At 41.2% G+C, this 16,704-nt stretch overlaps 1 protein-coding gene across 4 annotated transcripts in view; it reads right to left on the bottom strand.

Annotated features, from left to right (window-relative positions):
* The window catches only part of ANO4 (anoctamin 4), a 448,962-nt gene that overhangs the window by 232,685 nt on the left and 199,573 nt on the right, over window positions 1–16,704 (bottom strand). For all 4 annotated transcript variants that reach the window (XM_007465342.1, XM_007465339.1, XM_007465341.1 and 1 more), the window contains one exon: window positions 4,522–4,713. In XM_007465342.1, the coding sequence (XP_007465404.1) occupies window positions 4,522–4,576 (55 nt within the window). In that variant the 5' untranslated portion in view covers window positions 4,577–4,713. The remainder of the gene's footprint in view (window positions 1–4,521; window positions 4,714–16,704) is intronic.

Raw genomic sequence — 16,704 nt, 5'->3', positions numbered from 1 at the left:
TCCCAAAAAAAAAAAAAAAAAAAAAAAAAGATGATTTACTTGTCATTTACTTGTCAACAACAGTCGATTTTATACCAATCTCTCAAACTCCAAATACGTTTATCCCACCACCCACGTGATCTCTCCAGTTGCCCACAGACTTCCGATCCTGACCCCACTTCTGCCCTCAAATCCACTAAGTCTGCTTTGCCTTCAGCCTTCTCCATCTCAGTTGATACCAAACCCATTTACTCAAGTCAAAAACCATATAGTCACACTTAGCTCTCCTTTCTCTCTTATCTCACGTCTAATCCATTGAAACTCTGTGGCCCAACTTTATTTTACTTTTAAATTTTTATTGGAGTATAGTTGCTTTACAATGTTGTGTTAATTTTTACTGTGCAGCAAAGTGAATCAGCTATACGTATACATATATCCCCTCTTTTTTGGAGTTCCTTCCCATTTAGGTCACCGCAGAGCACTGAGTAGAGTTCCCTGTGCTTTACAGTAGGTTCTCCTTAGTTATCTATTTTATACATAATATCAATATTGTATATATGTCAATCCCCGTCTCCCAATTCATCCCACTCCCCGCTTGGCATCCATACGTTTGTTCTCTACGTCTGTGTCTCTATTTCTGCTTTGCAAATAAGATCATCTATACCATTTTTTTAGATTCCACATATGTATGTTAATATACAATTTTTTTTTTTCCCTTTCTGACTTACTTCACTCTGTATGATAGTGTCTAGGTCCATCCACATCTCTACAAATGACCCAGTTTTGTTCCTTTTAGTGGCTAAGTAATATTCCATTATATATATATGTACCACATCTTCTTTATTCATTCATCTGTCAATGGACATTTAGGTTGCTTCCATGTCCTGGCTATTGTAAATAGTGCTTGCATGCATGTGCCTTTTTGAATTATGGTTTTCTCTGGGTATATGCCCAGTAGTAGAATTACTAGTCATATAGTAGTTCTATTTTTAGTTTTTTAAGGAATCTTCATACTTTTTTCCATAGTGGTTGTATCAATTTACATTCCCACCAACAGTGCAAGAGTGTTTCCTTTTCTCCACACCCTCTCCAGCATTTATTGTTTGTAGAGTTTTTTATGAAGGCCATTCTGACTGGTGTGAGGTGACACCTCACTGTAGTTTTGATTTGCATTTCTCTAATAATTAGTGATGTTTAACACTTTTCATGTGCCTTTTTCTACCCCTAGTAAGAGCTACCATCATGTCTTGACTTGATTATTATGGTGGCCTCCTATCTGACCTTCCTCCTTTCACCCTCTACCCCTATAGTCTATCCTCAAATAACAGCTAAAGTGATCCTGTTAAAAAATAAGTCAGATCATGGGATTCTTCTGCTCAAAACCCCTTAAAAGCTCCCATTTCATATAGGGCTCAAAGTCCTTACATGGCCTGCAAGGCCCTGCCCCATCTGGTCCCTCTGACCTCACTGAGCTGATGTTTCCTTCTCACTCCAAGCTCAGGGGTCTCCGTGCTTTTCCTCAAACTGCCAGACTCATTCCTATCGTAGGGCCTGTCAACTAGCTATCCCTCTGCTGGGATGAACTTGCCCATCTCAGCGGCCCTCTCAGCTCCTTCTAGCCCTTGATCACACATCTCCTCCACAATGTGGTCTACATGCTGACCACCTTATTTAAAATTGCAACATGCAACCCTACCACCTGATTTCCCCTACTTTTTCTTTTATCCGTAATATTTTTCTTCCTAAACACTGTTTATTATGTTTATATATTACCTATCTCCCCCACGTAATATGTTAACTCTCCAGGGGCAGGGATCTTTGTTTCATTCACTGATGTATTCCAAGTACTTGAAGAATGCTTGGCAACCAAAGTGGCCCTCAATAAATATTTGCTGAAAGGCAGGTAGAGCAATTAGAATGCGATTGTAATTTGTCAATTATACCCTAATAAACCTAGAAAAAAATTTAAGGAACTCTATAATAATAGTCTGAAAAACAGCTAATGAAGGGTCAGTTCAGTCCTACCCTACAAATTATTTAATGGAGGTACAAGATAAATATCCCAGAATCCATGCCTTTAAAGACCTTATGGTGGAGAGACAGATGATTTCAGAATATTAAAAGATTACGGAGCAAAACCAGGGTATCCTAGAGCAAGCAGCATGAGCAAAGGTTGAGAGATATGACATAGCATCATGTGTCTGGAGAGCTGAAAGCAAGTCAGTCTGATCAGACGTCATGGTCTAGTTGATGTGCCAACTTGGCTGGACTAGAGTCCCCAGTTACTCGGTGAACACTAATCCGGATGCTGCTGTGAAGGTGTTTTACAAGTCCATAATCGGTTACTTTAAATAATGGAGATTATCCTAGACAAGAGGGTTGAGGTGCTGATTCAATCAGCCAAAAGGTCTTAAAACCAGAGCTAAGGCTGTCCTGAAGAAGAAATTCCACCTGTAGACAGTGACCTCCACTGTGCCCAAGAGTACCAGCCTGCCCTTCCTAACAGCCTGCCCTATGGATTTCAGACTGGCCTAGACAGCCCTCACAATCATGTAATTCAATTCTTTTTAATAAATCTCTAGTATAAATCTTCTACTGGCCCTGCTTTTCTGGTTGAACCCCAGCTGACACATTAGAGTATAAAGTTTAAGGCAGAATGGGGCAAAAAAAGGATGAGAAGCACTAGGGGCCAGATCATGATGGGCATTTGTTTTTAACTTGCTAAGAGGTTTGGCCTTTGCCCTAGAACGAGTAGGACAAGCAAGATGAATGGCATGATCAGGGGTGGAAATGAATCATTCTGCATTTGGGGTAAAGGATACACTATGACAGGAGGCAAGAGGATGAGAGAGATGCTGGAGGTTGGGGAACTGTTAAGAGTTACCTGTGAGAGACGTGAGATGAGAACCAAGAAAGAAGGCCATCAGAAGTCATGGAAGTCAGAGAAGTGCTTTGGGAAGAAGTCGTGGTCCATCCTGGTCGGGTGCATCAGAAGAGTCTGCTACTCGCCACATTATGGTAAAAGGGGGTCACTAAGGGCCTCAAGAACCGCCATGATGGAGAGGAGGAGGCAGAAACCCGACAGTGTTGGGTTGAAGAGTGGCTGGGAAGGCAGAGTAGAGCCAAGCCAAGCAGATGACTCTTTCAGAAGTCTGGCTCAGAAGGGAGGGAGAAGTGGCGGAAGAGAGAAAAGGATGCGGTGTCAAATGAAGATGATTAGAACGAGAGAAGCTTTAGCCTTCTTCACAGAATGAGGGGAAAGGGCAAGGTCCAAGAGAGGAAAAGTGTGGCCAAGGATACAGGTGAAAGCTTGGTCAAGGACAGTGGGAAGACCCTCATCTTTTAAAAACCAGAGGAAAAGGGTGAAGGATGGGAGTAAACAGAGATATACGTGGAGATGCAGGGTAAGGGACCTGCAGTCATTCAGGCCCAGTGGCTTGTGGGTTTCTCCATGAGGTTAGGAAACAAGGTTATCAGCTGAGCGAAAGAAGATGACATGGCTAGAGCAGGAAACTTGACTTTAGTTGAGGTTGGGCGGCCACCTGCAAGGACATTACACAGAGAAATCAGGATTGGGTGAGACTTATACTAAGTGACTACAGAATTTCCTCACAGTTTGATGTTCCTGTGAGTCAGAAAGACAGTGTTCACTTGTTTTTCCTCAGCACCCAAAACAATGCCTGGCATATAGTATGCACTCAATACCTTTGTTGAACGAATGAATACTTAAATGAGCCTCTCACCCAAATACTTTTAGTTGTAATTACCAACTTTGATATACACTCATTTTAACACTTTTCAGAGATCACAGATGCTTCTCAGAGCCTTGAAACTTCATATGACTTTAGTCCTCTCCCTCACCTGAGGAGGAAATACAGGCAAGTCAAGCCACATAACTGAGGCTTCAAAGCGGACATTTTCAGCTTGACTTTTTCCCCGAGCTGTCTTAGAGCAAATTATCAAGAAACTGGCCAAATCTCTGTATTATTTTATTATACAATAAGCTTCTTTGAACTGAGCAAGTTTATTCACTGAAGTTTTTCATTTAGATTCTCCCACTGTAAGTGGAATGTTGCCTTAACCTTTTCTGACACATCAAGCTCTCTTCCCTCTTATTGGTCTTGGTGACATTTACCACTGACTGAAGTGAAGAGAGAGAGAGAGGAAAAAAAACCCCAAGACTCTTTTTAAAAAACAAGCTTTCTATTTTATGTTTGGTAGTGGGAAGCAGCCGCATAGCACAGGGAGATCAGCTCTGTGGTTTGTGACCGCCTGGAGGGGTGGGATAGGGAGGGTGGGAGGGAGGGAGACGCAAGAGGGAAGAGATATGGGAACATATGTACATGTATAACTGATTCACTTTGTTATAAAGCAGAAACTAACACACCATTGTAAAGCAATTATATTCCAGTAAAGATGTTTAAAAAAAAGAAAAACCAAGCTTAACTGGAAGCATAGAAGAGTTAGACAATAAAAATATAATTCAGGCTGTGTCAGCCTGCTGCTAACACAGGTCCCTGTTGACCCTTCCCCATGCATTACCTGGGTGGAAGACTTTGGTTTCCCCATTAGTGATTCCAGAAGACCTTGCCTCCATTTTTATTGACCTTCTGCCTGGTGGGAGTGAGGAATGCCTGACCACGGGCAGGCGACGTGACCCTGGGTGGCTCGCCACACTTCGCCGTTGGTGGATTTGCAAACGCTTTTCAGCCCCATGAATAGATAAACTTAAACCTGGAATAAGAAATAGCACCATTATATTGAAGAAGTCAGTGCAGAATGGCTAAAATGCCAAATTATTTTCTGGCATAAAATCCAGAGAGCATTAAGTAACTTTGTTTCAAATTCTTAAGGGATGCTAGTAATATAAGAACTGTGATACCAATTGATTTTCACATTATATTATCTCCTGAACATTGTTTCATTCAAAAGTGGACAGCCTCAGTTATTGTGACAAGAGTTTTATAAACAGATCCAATAAAGTTAAATACTAAAATTCTTCCAAAGTCCTGGAAAATATGCACATAATTGGCATGCTGTTGTCAGTGGCATGAGGATTAGAAACTGTTGTGATATCTGGCATTTCAATAAACATCGAAGAATCTTTTTCCACAGTATTCATGTATAGGCCAGAGTTAAAGACTGAACTCAGATTTACACCTCTGATAACCTTAAAATTATGTATGTTTTTAGAGCTATTTTATCTGGGAAAATTTCAACCATACTAAAAGTGAAAAGAATATTACAATGGACTTGATGTACCTACCACCCAGCTTCACTAAATAAAGATCTTCCCAAAAAAGCTGAAAAAAAAAACCTTTCCAATATTCACCTATTCCACTCCCTTTTCTGCCGGTTTGCTTTTTAGGTGTCAGAGTAGTTTAAAGCAAATCCCAGGCTTCATGTCAATTTCATCAGAAACAATATTGATTGTATTAACTTATATCGATTATATAGATATGGATTACATCTGCTGATACATACAAACTATATTTTAAAATTCTGAGCTCAAAAGATAAAAACACTCATATCACTGCTGGAGGCTGATAAAATACCAATTCATTATTAAGAAAATGATAAATAAAAGGAAAGAAGAAAGCATTTATCCTGCGTTTCCTTTACTAACCATACTTAAGCCAAACAGTTGATAAGACAAAGTTCTTCACTACAGAAGAATTCCAGTTAATAAATTACTGATGGAAAAGAGAATTAGAAAATCATTTTAGAAGCCTCAAGTAAAATATGAAAGGTTATATGATTTTTCCAAAGAAGCACTCTGAGGACAGAGCGGCAATTCAAACTCATGGTGGACTGAGTCCAGATTTGTTCTTTAAATAAAAGCCAAGGAAAGGTGTTAGCCTTATTTGATGCCAACCAGCCAGGGGGGACTTGTTAAGGAATCATGCCATCTGATGCAGCAAAGCTAAGCTTCACCAAATCACAAAATTTTTTCATTAAAAGGAAAATCTCTGTGAGTCTGTTTCTGTTTTGCTATATACGTTCCTTTGTATTATTTTTTAGAGGGGTTACCAGCTGGGAGAAGGAAGTGGGGAGGGGAATGTTAGGGGTATGGGGATTAAGAGATATAAACTACTATGTGTAAAATAGTAAGAACAAGAATGTATGGTAGAGCACAGGGAATTATAGCCATTGTCTTGTAATATCTTTTGATAGCGTATAAGCTAAAAACACTGAATCACTTATGCTGTACACCTGAAATATTGTATATCAACTATACTGCAGTTAAAAAAAAAAGAGGAAAATCTCTTGAAACTTGAAGGTAGAAATTTAGCATTGGAAGTTACCTTAGCGGTTAGCTAATTCATCTGGTACCTTACACAGATGAGGAAACTGAGCAATGGCAGGGTAAAACAATCGGTTTACATATTATCAGTACTGGAAGGACTCAGTGAGAAGTCTACTAGAAACCCAGAAATGAAGGAAACTGAAAACCTGCTCAGAGGTAAATTATAAATCAGCAATCATAGGTCATGTCAGAGGTATGAAGAGTTACTTTAAATTTTCCCAAGGTTGGGGTGGGGCAGGATGTGACCTGGGCCAATTCGTAAGTTCTAAGGAATTTTAAGAAAGGATGATTCAAATCAGAATGAGGTTTGGTCGGCCAAGGAAAAGACAATAACAATACAAACAACAACAATAAACAAAACATGTAAGAGACAAACCCGGGCAGTGCCCGGCCAGGCAACAGGCGCAAAGTTCAAAATTTCCAAATGCATAACCAGACGGCACTGACACGCAATTTTTCTCTCCTTTATCCACTTAACTGCCCTCACTCTGACAACGCTCACCAGACAACCTTCAGATTAGGATGTGGCTTCCAAAGGCAGGGAGAGAGAAATCACACGAGTATTCCCACCTCTCCGGCAGACAGGGTCCTCGGTGTGGATTAACAAACTGGCACCCTGGGTTTCCACACATCCACCTCCTCAAAAAGTACTTAGTATACTCTGCCCCCATGATCCGGTTTCTAAGCCCACAAGCTGTGAGCCTGAAACTTGCTCTTGGGAGATTCACCCTGGTAAGACCTGCCATGCTAGGTGGCCCCTTGGGAGATAGCCTGGCAGCCTTCCCCTCACACTGCATGCCCTGCTCTGATGCTCAGCTGCCTGAGCAAGTAGGAGCCTTACTCATAGGTTTCTCTCTAGGGGCAGGACTAGAACTACAGCATCAGCCTGGAATTCTTCCACTCTGCTGTGCTTGTTACTACCATTCTATGCTCCACATTTCCAGAAAGGTGCAGAACAAATGTCTATAGATGCATCAAAACTTCAGAACACGGGAATTCCCTAGTGGTCCAGTGGTTAGGATTCACCGCTTTCACTGCAGTAGCCCAGGTTCAAACCCTAATATCCTGCAAGCTTCGAGGTGCAGTCAAAAACAAACAAACAAACAAAAAAACGCTCCAGAAGAATGCACACAGATTTTCAGGTGACAGATGAAGGGGCTGGGAGGGGCACTTGAAGTTAACATCAGATGGTACATGCAGTCTCAGTCTGTATATATTGTAATAGATGGCTCTCCCAAAACCAATTCTTTTTTTTTAATTTTTTAAATTATTTTTTATACAGCAGGTTCTTATTATTTATTTTATACATATTAGTGTATATATCTCAAGGGCAATCTCCCAATTCATCCCACCACCACCCGCGCCCCCCAATTTCCCCCCCTTGGTGTCCATACGTTTGTTCTCTACATCAGTGTCTCTATTTCTGCCTTGGAAACTACTTCATACGTACCATTTTTCTAGGTTCCACACATACGCATTAATATACGATAGATGTTTTTCTCCTTCTGACTTACTTCTCTCTGTATGACACTATGTCCATCCACATCTCTATAAATGACCCAATTTCATTCTTTTTTATGGCTGAGTAATATTCCACTGTATATATGTACCACCTCTTCTTTATCCATTTGTCTGTCAAGGGGCATTTAGGTTGATTCCATGACCTGGCTATTGTAAATAGTGCTGCAATGAACATTGGGGGGCATGTGCCTTTTGGAATTATGGTTTTCTCTGGGTATGTGCCCAGTAGTGGGATTGCTGGGTCATATGATAATTCTATTTTTAGTTTTTTAAGGAACCTCCATACTGTTCTCCATAGTGGCTCTATCAATTCACATTCCCACAAACAGTGCAAGAGGGTTCCCTTTTCTCCACACCCTCTCCAGCATTTGTTGTTTGTAGATTTTCAGCTGATGTCCATTCTAACTGGTCTGAGGTGATAACTCACTGTAGTTTTGATTTCCATTTCTCTAATAGTTAGTGATGTTGAGCAGCTTTTCATGTGTTTCTTGGCCACCTGTATGTCTTCTTTGGGGAAATGTCTATTTAGGTCTCTGCCCATTTATTGATTGGGTTGTTTTGTTTTGTTTTGTTTTTTTAATATTGAGCTGCATGAGCTGTTCATATATTTGGGAGATTAACCCTTTGTCCATTGATTCCTTTGCAAATATTTTCTCCCATTCTGAGGGTTGTCTTTTCGTCTTCTTTATAGCTTCCTTTGCTGCACAAAAACTTTTAAGTTTCATTAGGCCCTGTTTGTTTGTTTTTGTTTTTATTTCCATTACTCTAGGAGGTGGGTCAAAAAGATCTTGCTGTGATTTATGTCAAAGAGTGTTCTTCCTACGTTTCCTCTAAGAGTTTTACAGTGTTCAGTCTTACATTTTGGTCTTTAATCCATTTTGATTTTATTTTGGTGTATGGTGTTAGGGAGTGTTCTAATTTCATTCTTTTACATGTAACTGTCCAGTTTTCCGAGCACCACTTATTGAAGAGACTGTCTTTTCTCCATTGCATATCCTTGCCTCCTTTGTCATAGATTAGCTGACCATAGGTGTGTGGGTTTATCTCTGGGCTTTCTATCCTGTTCCACTGATCTATATTTCTGTTTTTGTGCCAGTACCATATTGTCTTGATTACTGTAGCTTTGTAGTATAGTCTGAAGTCAGAGAGTCTGATTCCTCCAGCCCTGCTTTTTCCCTCAAGATTGCTTTGGCTATTCAGGGCCTTTTGTGTCTACATACAAATCTTAAGATTTTTTGTTCTACTTCTGTAAAAAAACGTCATTGGTAATTGGATAGGGATTGCACTGAAACTGTAGATTGCTTTGGGTAGCACAGTAATTTTCACAATATCGATTCTTCCAATCCAAGAACATGGTATATCTCTCCATTTGTTTGTGTCATCTTTGATTTCTTTCATCAGTGTCTTGAAGTTTTCTGAGTAGAGGGCTTTTACCTCCTTAGGTAGGTTTATTCCTAGGTATTTTTTTTATTCCAATGGTGAATGGCATTGTTCCTTTAATTTCTCTTTCTGACCTTTCGTTGTTAGTGTATAGGAATGCAACAGATTTCTGTGCATTAATTTTGTATCCTGCAACATTACCAAATTCACTGATTAGCTCTAGTAGTTCTCTGGTGGCATATTTAGGATTGCCTACATATAGTATCATGTCATCTGAAAAGAGTGACAGTTTTACTTCTTTTCAATTTGTATTCCTTTTATTTCTTTTTCTTCTCTGATTTCCATGGCTACGACTTCCAAAACTATGTTAGATAATAGTGGCAAGAGTGTACATCCTTGTCTTGTGCCTGACCTTACAGGAAATGGTTTCAGTTTTTCACCATTGAGAATGATGTCTGCTGTGGGTTTGTCATATATGGCTTTTATTATGTTGAGGTAGATTCCCTCTATGCCCACTTTCTGGAGAATTTTTATCATAAATGGTGTTGAATTCTGTCAAAAGCTTTTTCTGCATCTACTGAGATTATCATACGGCTTTTATTCTTCAGTTTGTTAATATGGTGCATCACATTGATTGATTTGCGTATACTGAAGAATCCTTGCATCCCTCAGATAAATCCCACTTGATCATGGTGTATGATCCTTTTACTGTGTTGATGGATTCTGTTTGCTAGTATTGTGTTGAGGATTTCTGCATCTATATTCATCAGTGATATTAGTCTGTAATTTTTTTCTTTAGTATCTTTGTCTGGTTTTGGTATCAAAGTGATGATGGCCTTGTAGAATGAGTTTGGGAGTGTTCCTTCCTCTGCAGTTTTTTGGAGGAGTTTGAGAAGGATGGGTGTTAGCTCTTCTCTGAATGTTTGATAGAATTCACCTGTGAAGCCACCTGATCCTGGACTTTTGTTTGTTGGAAGATTTTTCATCACAGTTTCAATTTCATTACTTGTGATTGGTCTGTTCATATTTTCTATTTCTTCCTGGTTCAGTCTTGGAAGGTTATACCTTTCTAAGAGTTTGTCCATTTCTTCCAGGTTATCCAATTTATTGGCATAGAGTTGCTTATAGTAGTCTCTTAGGATGCTTTGTGTTTCTGCAGTGTCCATTGTAACTTCTCCTTTTTGATTTCTAATTTTATTGATTTGAGTCCTCTCCCTCTCTTTTTTTTTTTTTTTTTTTTTTTCTTGCGTTATGCGGGCCTCTCACTGTTGTGGCCTCTCCCATTTGCGGAGCACAGGCTCCGGACGCGCAGGCTCAGCGGCCATGGCTCACGGGCCCAGCCGCTCCGCGGCATGTGGGATCCTCCTGAAACGGGGCACGAACCCGCGTCTCCTGCATCGGCAGGCGGACTCTCAAGCACTGCGCCACCAGGGAAGCCCGAGTCCTCTCCCTCTCTTTCCTGATGAGTCTGGCTAGTGGTCTATAAATTTCGTTTATCTTCTCAAAGAACCAGCTTTTAGTTTTATTGATCTCTGATATTGTTTTGTTTCTATTTCATTTATTTCTGCTCTGATCTGTATGATTTCTTTCCTTCTACTAACTTTGTGTTTTCTTTGTTGTTCTTTCTCTAGTTGCTTTTGGTATAAGGTTACGTTGTTTGAGATTTTTCTTGTTTCTTGAGGTAGGATTGTATTGCTATAAACTTCCCTCTTAGAACTGCTTTCGCTGCATCCCATAGGTTTTGGATCGTCATGTGTTCATTGTCATTTGTCTCTAAGCATTTTTTGATCTCCTCTTTGATTTCTTCAGTGATCTCTTGGTTATTTAGTAACGTATTGTTTAGCCTCCATGTGTTTGTGTTTTTTACGTTTTTTTCGCTGTAATTCATTTCTAATCTCATAACGTTGTGGTGCGAAAAGATGCTTGATATGATTTCAATTTTCTTAAATTTACTGAGGCTTGATGTGTGACCCACGATGTGACCTATCCTGGAGAATGTTCCATGTGCACTTGAGAAGAGAGTGCAGTCTGCCGTTTTCAGATGGAATGTCCTATAAGTATCAATTAAACCTATCTGGTCTATTGTGTCATTTAAAGCTTGTGTTTCCTTATTTATTTTCATTTTGGATGATCTATCCATTGGTGTAAGTGAGGTGTTAAAGTCCCCCACTATTATTGTTTTACTGTTGATTTCCTCTTTTATAGATGTTAGCAGTTGCCTTACGTATTGAGGTGCTCCTATGTTGGGTGCATATACATTTATAATTGTTATATCTTCTTCTTTGATTGATCCCTTGATCATTATGTAGTGTCCTTCCCTGACTCTTGTAACATACTTCATTTTAAAGTCTATTTCATCTGATATGAGTATTGCTACTCCAGCTTTCTTTTGATTTCCATTTGCATGGAATACCTTTTTCCATCCCCTCACTTTCAGTCTGTATGTGTCCCTACATCTGAAGTGGGTCTCTAATAGACAGCATAGATATGGGTCTTGTTTTTTGTATCCATTCAGTCAATCTGTGTCTTTTGGTTGGAGCATTTAATCAATTCACATTTAAGGTAATTATCGATATGTATGTTCCTATGACCATTTTCTTAATTGTTTTGGGTTTGTTTTTGTAGGTCCTTTTCTTCTCTTGTGTTTCCCACTTAGAGAAGTTCCTTTAGCATTTGTTGTAGAGCTGGTTTGGTGGTGCTGAATTCTCTTAGCATTTGCTTGTCTGTAAAGCTTTTGACTTCTCCATCGAATCTGAATTAGATCCTTGGTGGGTAGAGTAACCTTGGTTGTAGGTTCTTTCCTTTCATCACTTTAAATATACTGTGTCACTCCCTTCTGGCTTGTAGAGTTTCTGCTGAGAAATCAGCTGTTAACCTTATGGGAGTTCCCTTGTATGTTATTTGTGGTTTTTCTCTTGTTGCTTTCAATCATTTTTCTTTGTCTTTAATTTTTGCCCATTTGATTACCATGGGTCTTGGAGTGTTTCTCCTTGGGTTTATCTTGCCTGGGACTCCCTGTGCTTCCTGCACTTGGGTGGCTATCTCCTTTCCCATGTTAGGGAAGTTTTCGACTATAATCTCTTCACATATTTTCTCAGGTCATTTTTCTCTCTCTTCTCCTTCTGGGACCCCTATAATTCGAGTGTTGGTGCATGTGACTTTGTCCCAGAGGTCTCTTAGGCTGTCTTCATTTCTTTTCATTCTTTTCTCTTTATTCTGTCCATGGCAGTGAATTCCACCATTCTGTCTTCCAGGTCACTTATCCATTCTTCTGCCTCAGTTATTCTGCTACTAATTCCTTCTAGTATATTTTTGATTTAGTTATTGTATTGTTCATCTCTGTTTGTTTGTTCTTTAATTCTTGTAGGTGTTTGTTCTTTAATACTTCTAGGCGTTTGTTAAACATTCCTTGCATCCTCTTGATCTTTGCCTCCATTCTTTTTCTGAGGTCCTAGATCATCTTCTCTATTATTATTCTGAATTCTTTTTCTGGAAGGTTGCCTATCTCCCCTTCATTTAGTTGTTTTTCTGGGTTTTTATCTTGTTCCTTCATCTGGTACATAGTCCTCTGCCTTTTTATTTTGTCTTTCTTTCTTTGAATGTGGTTTTCGTTCCACAGGCTGCAGGACTGTAGTTCTTCTTGCTTCTGCTGTCTGCCCTCTGGTGGATGAGGTTATCTAAGAGGCTTGTGCAAGCTTCCTGATGGGAGGGACTGGTGGTGGTCAGAGCTGGGTGTTGCTCTGGTGGGCAGAGCTCAGTAAAACTTTAATCTGCTTGTCTGCTGTTGGCTGGGGCTGAGTTCCCTCCCTGTTGGTTGTTTGGTCTGAGGTGACCCAGCACTGGAGGCTACAGGCTCTTTGGTGGGGCTAATGGTGGACTTTAGGGGGGGGGGGCTCATGCCAAGGAGTACTTCCCAGAACTTTTGCTGCCAGTGTCCTTGTCTCCACAGTGAGCAGGAGACCCTCCAACAGTGGCAGGTAGGTCTGACTCAGTCTCCTATGGAGTCAACTGCTCCTTCCCCCTGGGTCCCAATGTGCACACTACTTTGTGTGTGCCATCCAAGAGTAGAGTCTCAGTTTCCCCAAGTCCTATCAAAGTCCTGCAGTCAAATCCCACTAGTCTTCAGTCTGATTCTCTGGGAATTCCTCCTCCCATTGCCAGACCCCCAGGTTGGGAAGCCTGATGTGGGGCTCAGAACCTTCACTCCAGTTGATGGACATCTGTGGTACAATTGTTCTCCAGTTTGTGAGTCACCCACCCAGCAGTTATGGGATTTGATTTATTGTGATTGTGCCCCTCCTACCATGTCACTGTGGTTTCTCCTTTGTCTTTGCATGTGGGGTATCTTTTTTGGTGAGTTCCAATGTCTTCCTCTCAATGATTGTTCAGCAGTTAGTTGTGATTCCGGTGCTCTCGCAAGAGGGAGTGAGCACGTCCTTCTACTCTGCCGTCTTGAACCAATCTCCCCCCAAAACCATTCCTTCTTGTCCCTTTTGCCAAGGATTATTGGGTTGAAGGGACAAGGACTGTGACTCAGCATGGAACTTCTAGCTCTTATATAAATAACTCCCCTCAAGGAGCACAAAATGACAGATAAGAAGAAAAATTACAGTGGAAATAAAGGCCACAGGTACTTGAAACTGTTGAACTCCTTGTTAAAAACTCTAATAATGTAGATCATGGGGAAAATGCCAAAAATAAAAAAGAACTCACAAGTATTACCAGGAGAGGATGGATATGAGGAAGATGGTCCTGTTATAGGGGAATTTGGGCAAAACCCCTGATGTCTGAGCAAACCTATCTGGGTCCTCCAAGAATTAAGAATTCTCAGAGGTACAGATGAAGAGCCTGGACCATCACAGCTCTTCTCATACAGAGGCTAAGTCAACGAGGGAGAGACGTATACACAAATAGTTAGTACACAAGACAGCAAATATACTCCAGCCTTATGAAAAGCTAACATTTACAGGAGATTCAGCAGTCACCTCTTCAGAAAGGAATTGTCAGTCAACAAATTGCTCCAAGATGGGAATAAAGATGCAGACCTACTACAGAATGGACTTGAGGATATGGGGAGGGGGAAGGTTAAGCTGGGACAAAGTGAGAGAGTGGCATGGACGTACATACACTATCAAATGTAAAACAGATAGCTAGTGGGAAGCAGCCACATAGCACAGGGAGATCAGCTCGGTGCTTTGTGACCACCTAGAGGGGTGTGATAGGGCGGGTGGGAGGGGGGGAGATGCAGAGGGAAGAGATATGGGAACATATGTATATGTATAACTGATTCACTTTGCTATAAAGTAGAAACTAACACACCATTGTAAAGCAATTATACTCCAATAAAGATGTTAAAAAAATAAAACAAAATAAATTGCAGGACTTCCCTGGTGGTGCAGTGGTTAAGAATCTGCCTGCCAATGCAGGGGACACGGGTTCAGGCCCTGGTCTGGGAAGATCCCACATGCCACGGAGCCCGTGCCAACAACTACTGAGCCTGTGCTCTGGAGCCCACGAGCCACAACTACTGAGCCCACCTGCCACAACTACTGCAGACCATGCGCCTAGAGCCCAAGCTCTGTAACAAGAGAGGCCACCGCAATGAGAAGCCCACGCATGGCAAGGAAGAGTAGCCTCCACTTGCCATAACTAGAGAAAGCCTGCACAGCAACAAAGACCCAATGCAACCAAAAATAAATAAATTTATTTTTAAAAAAAAAATAATAATAAATTGCATCATCCAATTTGTTACCTCCTTTGGAAAAAAATGTAGACACTATTCAATGCCAGGTACCACGCTCAATATTGATCATTAATGCCTCATCACAACCCTAAAAGACAGAAATCATTTCTACATTTTACAGATGGGAAACCTGAGGCTCAAGAGGTAAAGTTACTCACCCAAGGCCACACAAGTGAGCAACAAATTTTAACTCTAATCTTTTCCACTGTAGCATGTAGCCTGATGAGTTAGACACCAATACATAGGCAAATTGTTTGAAGTCTGTAGTGGTTCTAAATAATTTAACAAGGCAGGGGTGGAAGGTAGAGTATGCTGACACTCCTTTGAGCCAAACTCTTGTAAAACCATCTTTCCCTCCGACTTTTCCATCCATGTGAAATGTCCCCGTGGTTCTTGACCAGCTATCAAATGCCTTCGTCAGTTAAGAACCAGCTGAAACTGCATCTTCCTCTTGAAGCCCTGCTGGCTCCTCTGGCCCATGGTCAACACTCCAGTCTCTTTAATCTTGCCATTAGCCTTGATCACGCAGTGGCCACATGCTCTGTGTTACCTTCTGGCACACGGATGTCCCATTTCTCCAACTAGCTCCAGAGTCTCTAAGGACAAGCATCATACAGTGTACTTCTGACTCCTTCCTTAGCTCTGAACAGAGCACATTCCATGCAGAAATGGTGGTGACAATTCCCCTTCGGCTACTTCTCTGCACCTCGTGTTCTGCATGGTGTGAAGGCTCCATGGGCACAGACACAGCACAGAGTGAAGGCTCCATGGGCACAGACACAGCACAGAGTGAAGGCTCCATGGGCATAGACACAGCACAGAGTCAAAAGCTGGTCAAGGAAATGACACGGAGCATGTTCACCTGTGCGACATTTTTAATTTAGAGCTCCCTGTTTCACTACACCCTCGTCCTCTTCCCTAGACTCTTTGTGGCCTGAAGCTTGGCTGCTTCCTTCAGCTTCGGCACTGCTTCCTCTCCCCCTCGGCTGAAAAGATGGAGCCCAGGGGATGCCAAATTTCTCATCCTCCCTCCCTTCTACCCCAAAATGACTTTCAAAAATGCCTTTTCCTCTCAAGACCTATCACTTACCTTACTTGATAAAAGATCTGAAGTCAGAACCTTGAGAAACACGTACTTCTAGGGAGGAGAAGTATGGTCTGTGGTTAAAATGTGGGTGCTAGAGACACGGTTTCTGGTTCAATTCTTGGCCACACCATCTACTACTTATTTTACTGAGTTCAGGTTATTTAATCATTTTGTGCCTCAGTTTACTCACCTATAAAACGGTGATAATAACAGTTTATACGTCCTAGAGTTGTTGTGAGAATGAAGAGAGTTAATACCTATGAAGTTCTCAGGGCGGGTGCCTGGTACAGGTCAGCTGTCATCATTACCTTCCATCCTATCAACGCCTTCCCCTCGCTCTTCAGTCTCACCCCTTAGGCCCTCACATTTAACACCACTGCCTCTGTTCGTCTGTTTTTTAAACTCTTGCTTTGGTTTCCATGACACTTAACCTTCTTGCTACCTCTCCTAACTCTAAGCTCTCTTTCCCTTCCTGTTCCCAAAGGTGTGGGTTATTAGCTTTCTAGGGCTACTGCAACAAACTACAACAACTCTGGTGGCTTGAAACAACAGGGCTTTATTACCTTGTAGTTTTAGAGGCTAGAAATCTGAAATCAAGATGTTTCCAGGGGCTGTGCTTCCTCCAGAAGCTCTGGAGGAGAAATCTGTTCCTTGCCTCTTTCAGCGTCTCATGGGTGCCGGCATTCC

This window comes from Lipotes vexillifer, unplaced genomic scaffold (genome assembly GCF_000442215.2).
Source record: "Lipotes vexillifer unplaced genomic scaffold, Lipotes_vexillifer_v1.1 scaffold141, whole genome shotgun sequence".
In the NCBI taxonomy this organism is placed as follows: Eukaryota; Metazoa; Chordata; class Mammalia; order Artiodactyla; family Lipotidae; genus Lipotes; species Lipotes vexillifer.
The sequence above is the reverse complement of the archived record's forward strand: the minus strand, read 5'-3'. Positions and strand labels throughout refer to the sequence as shown.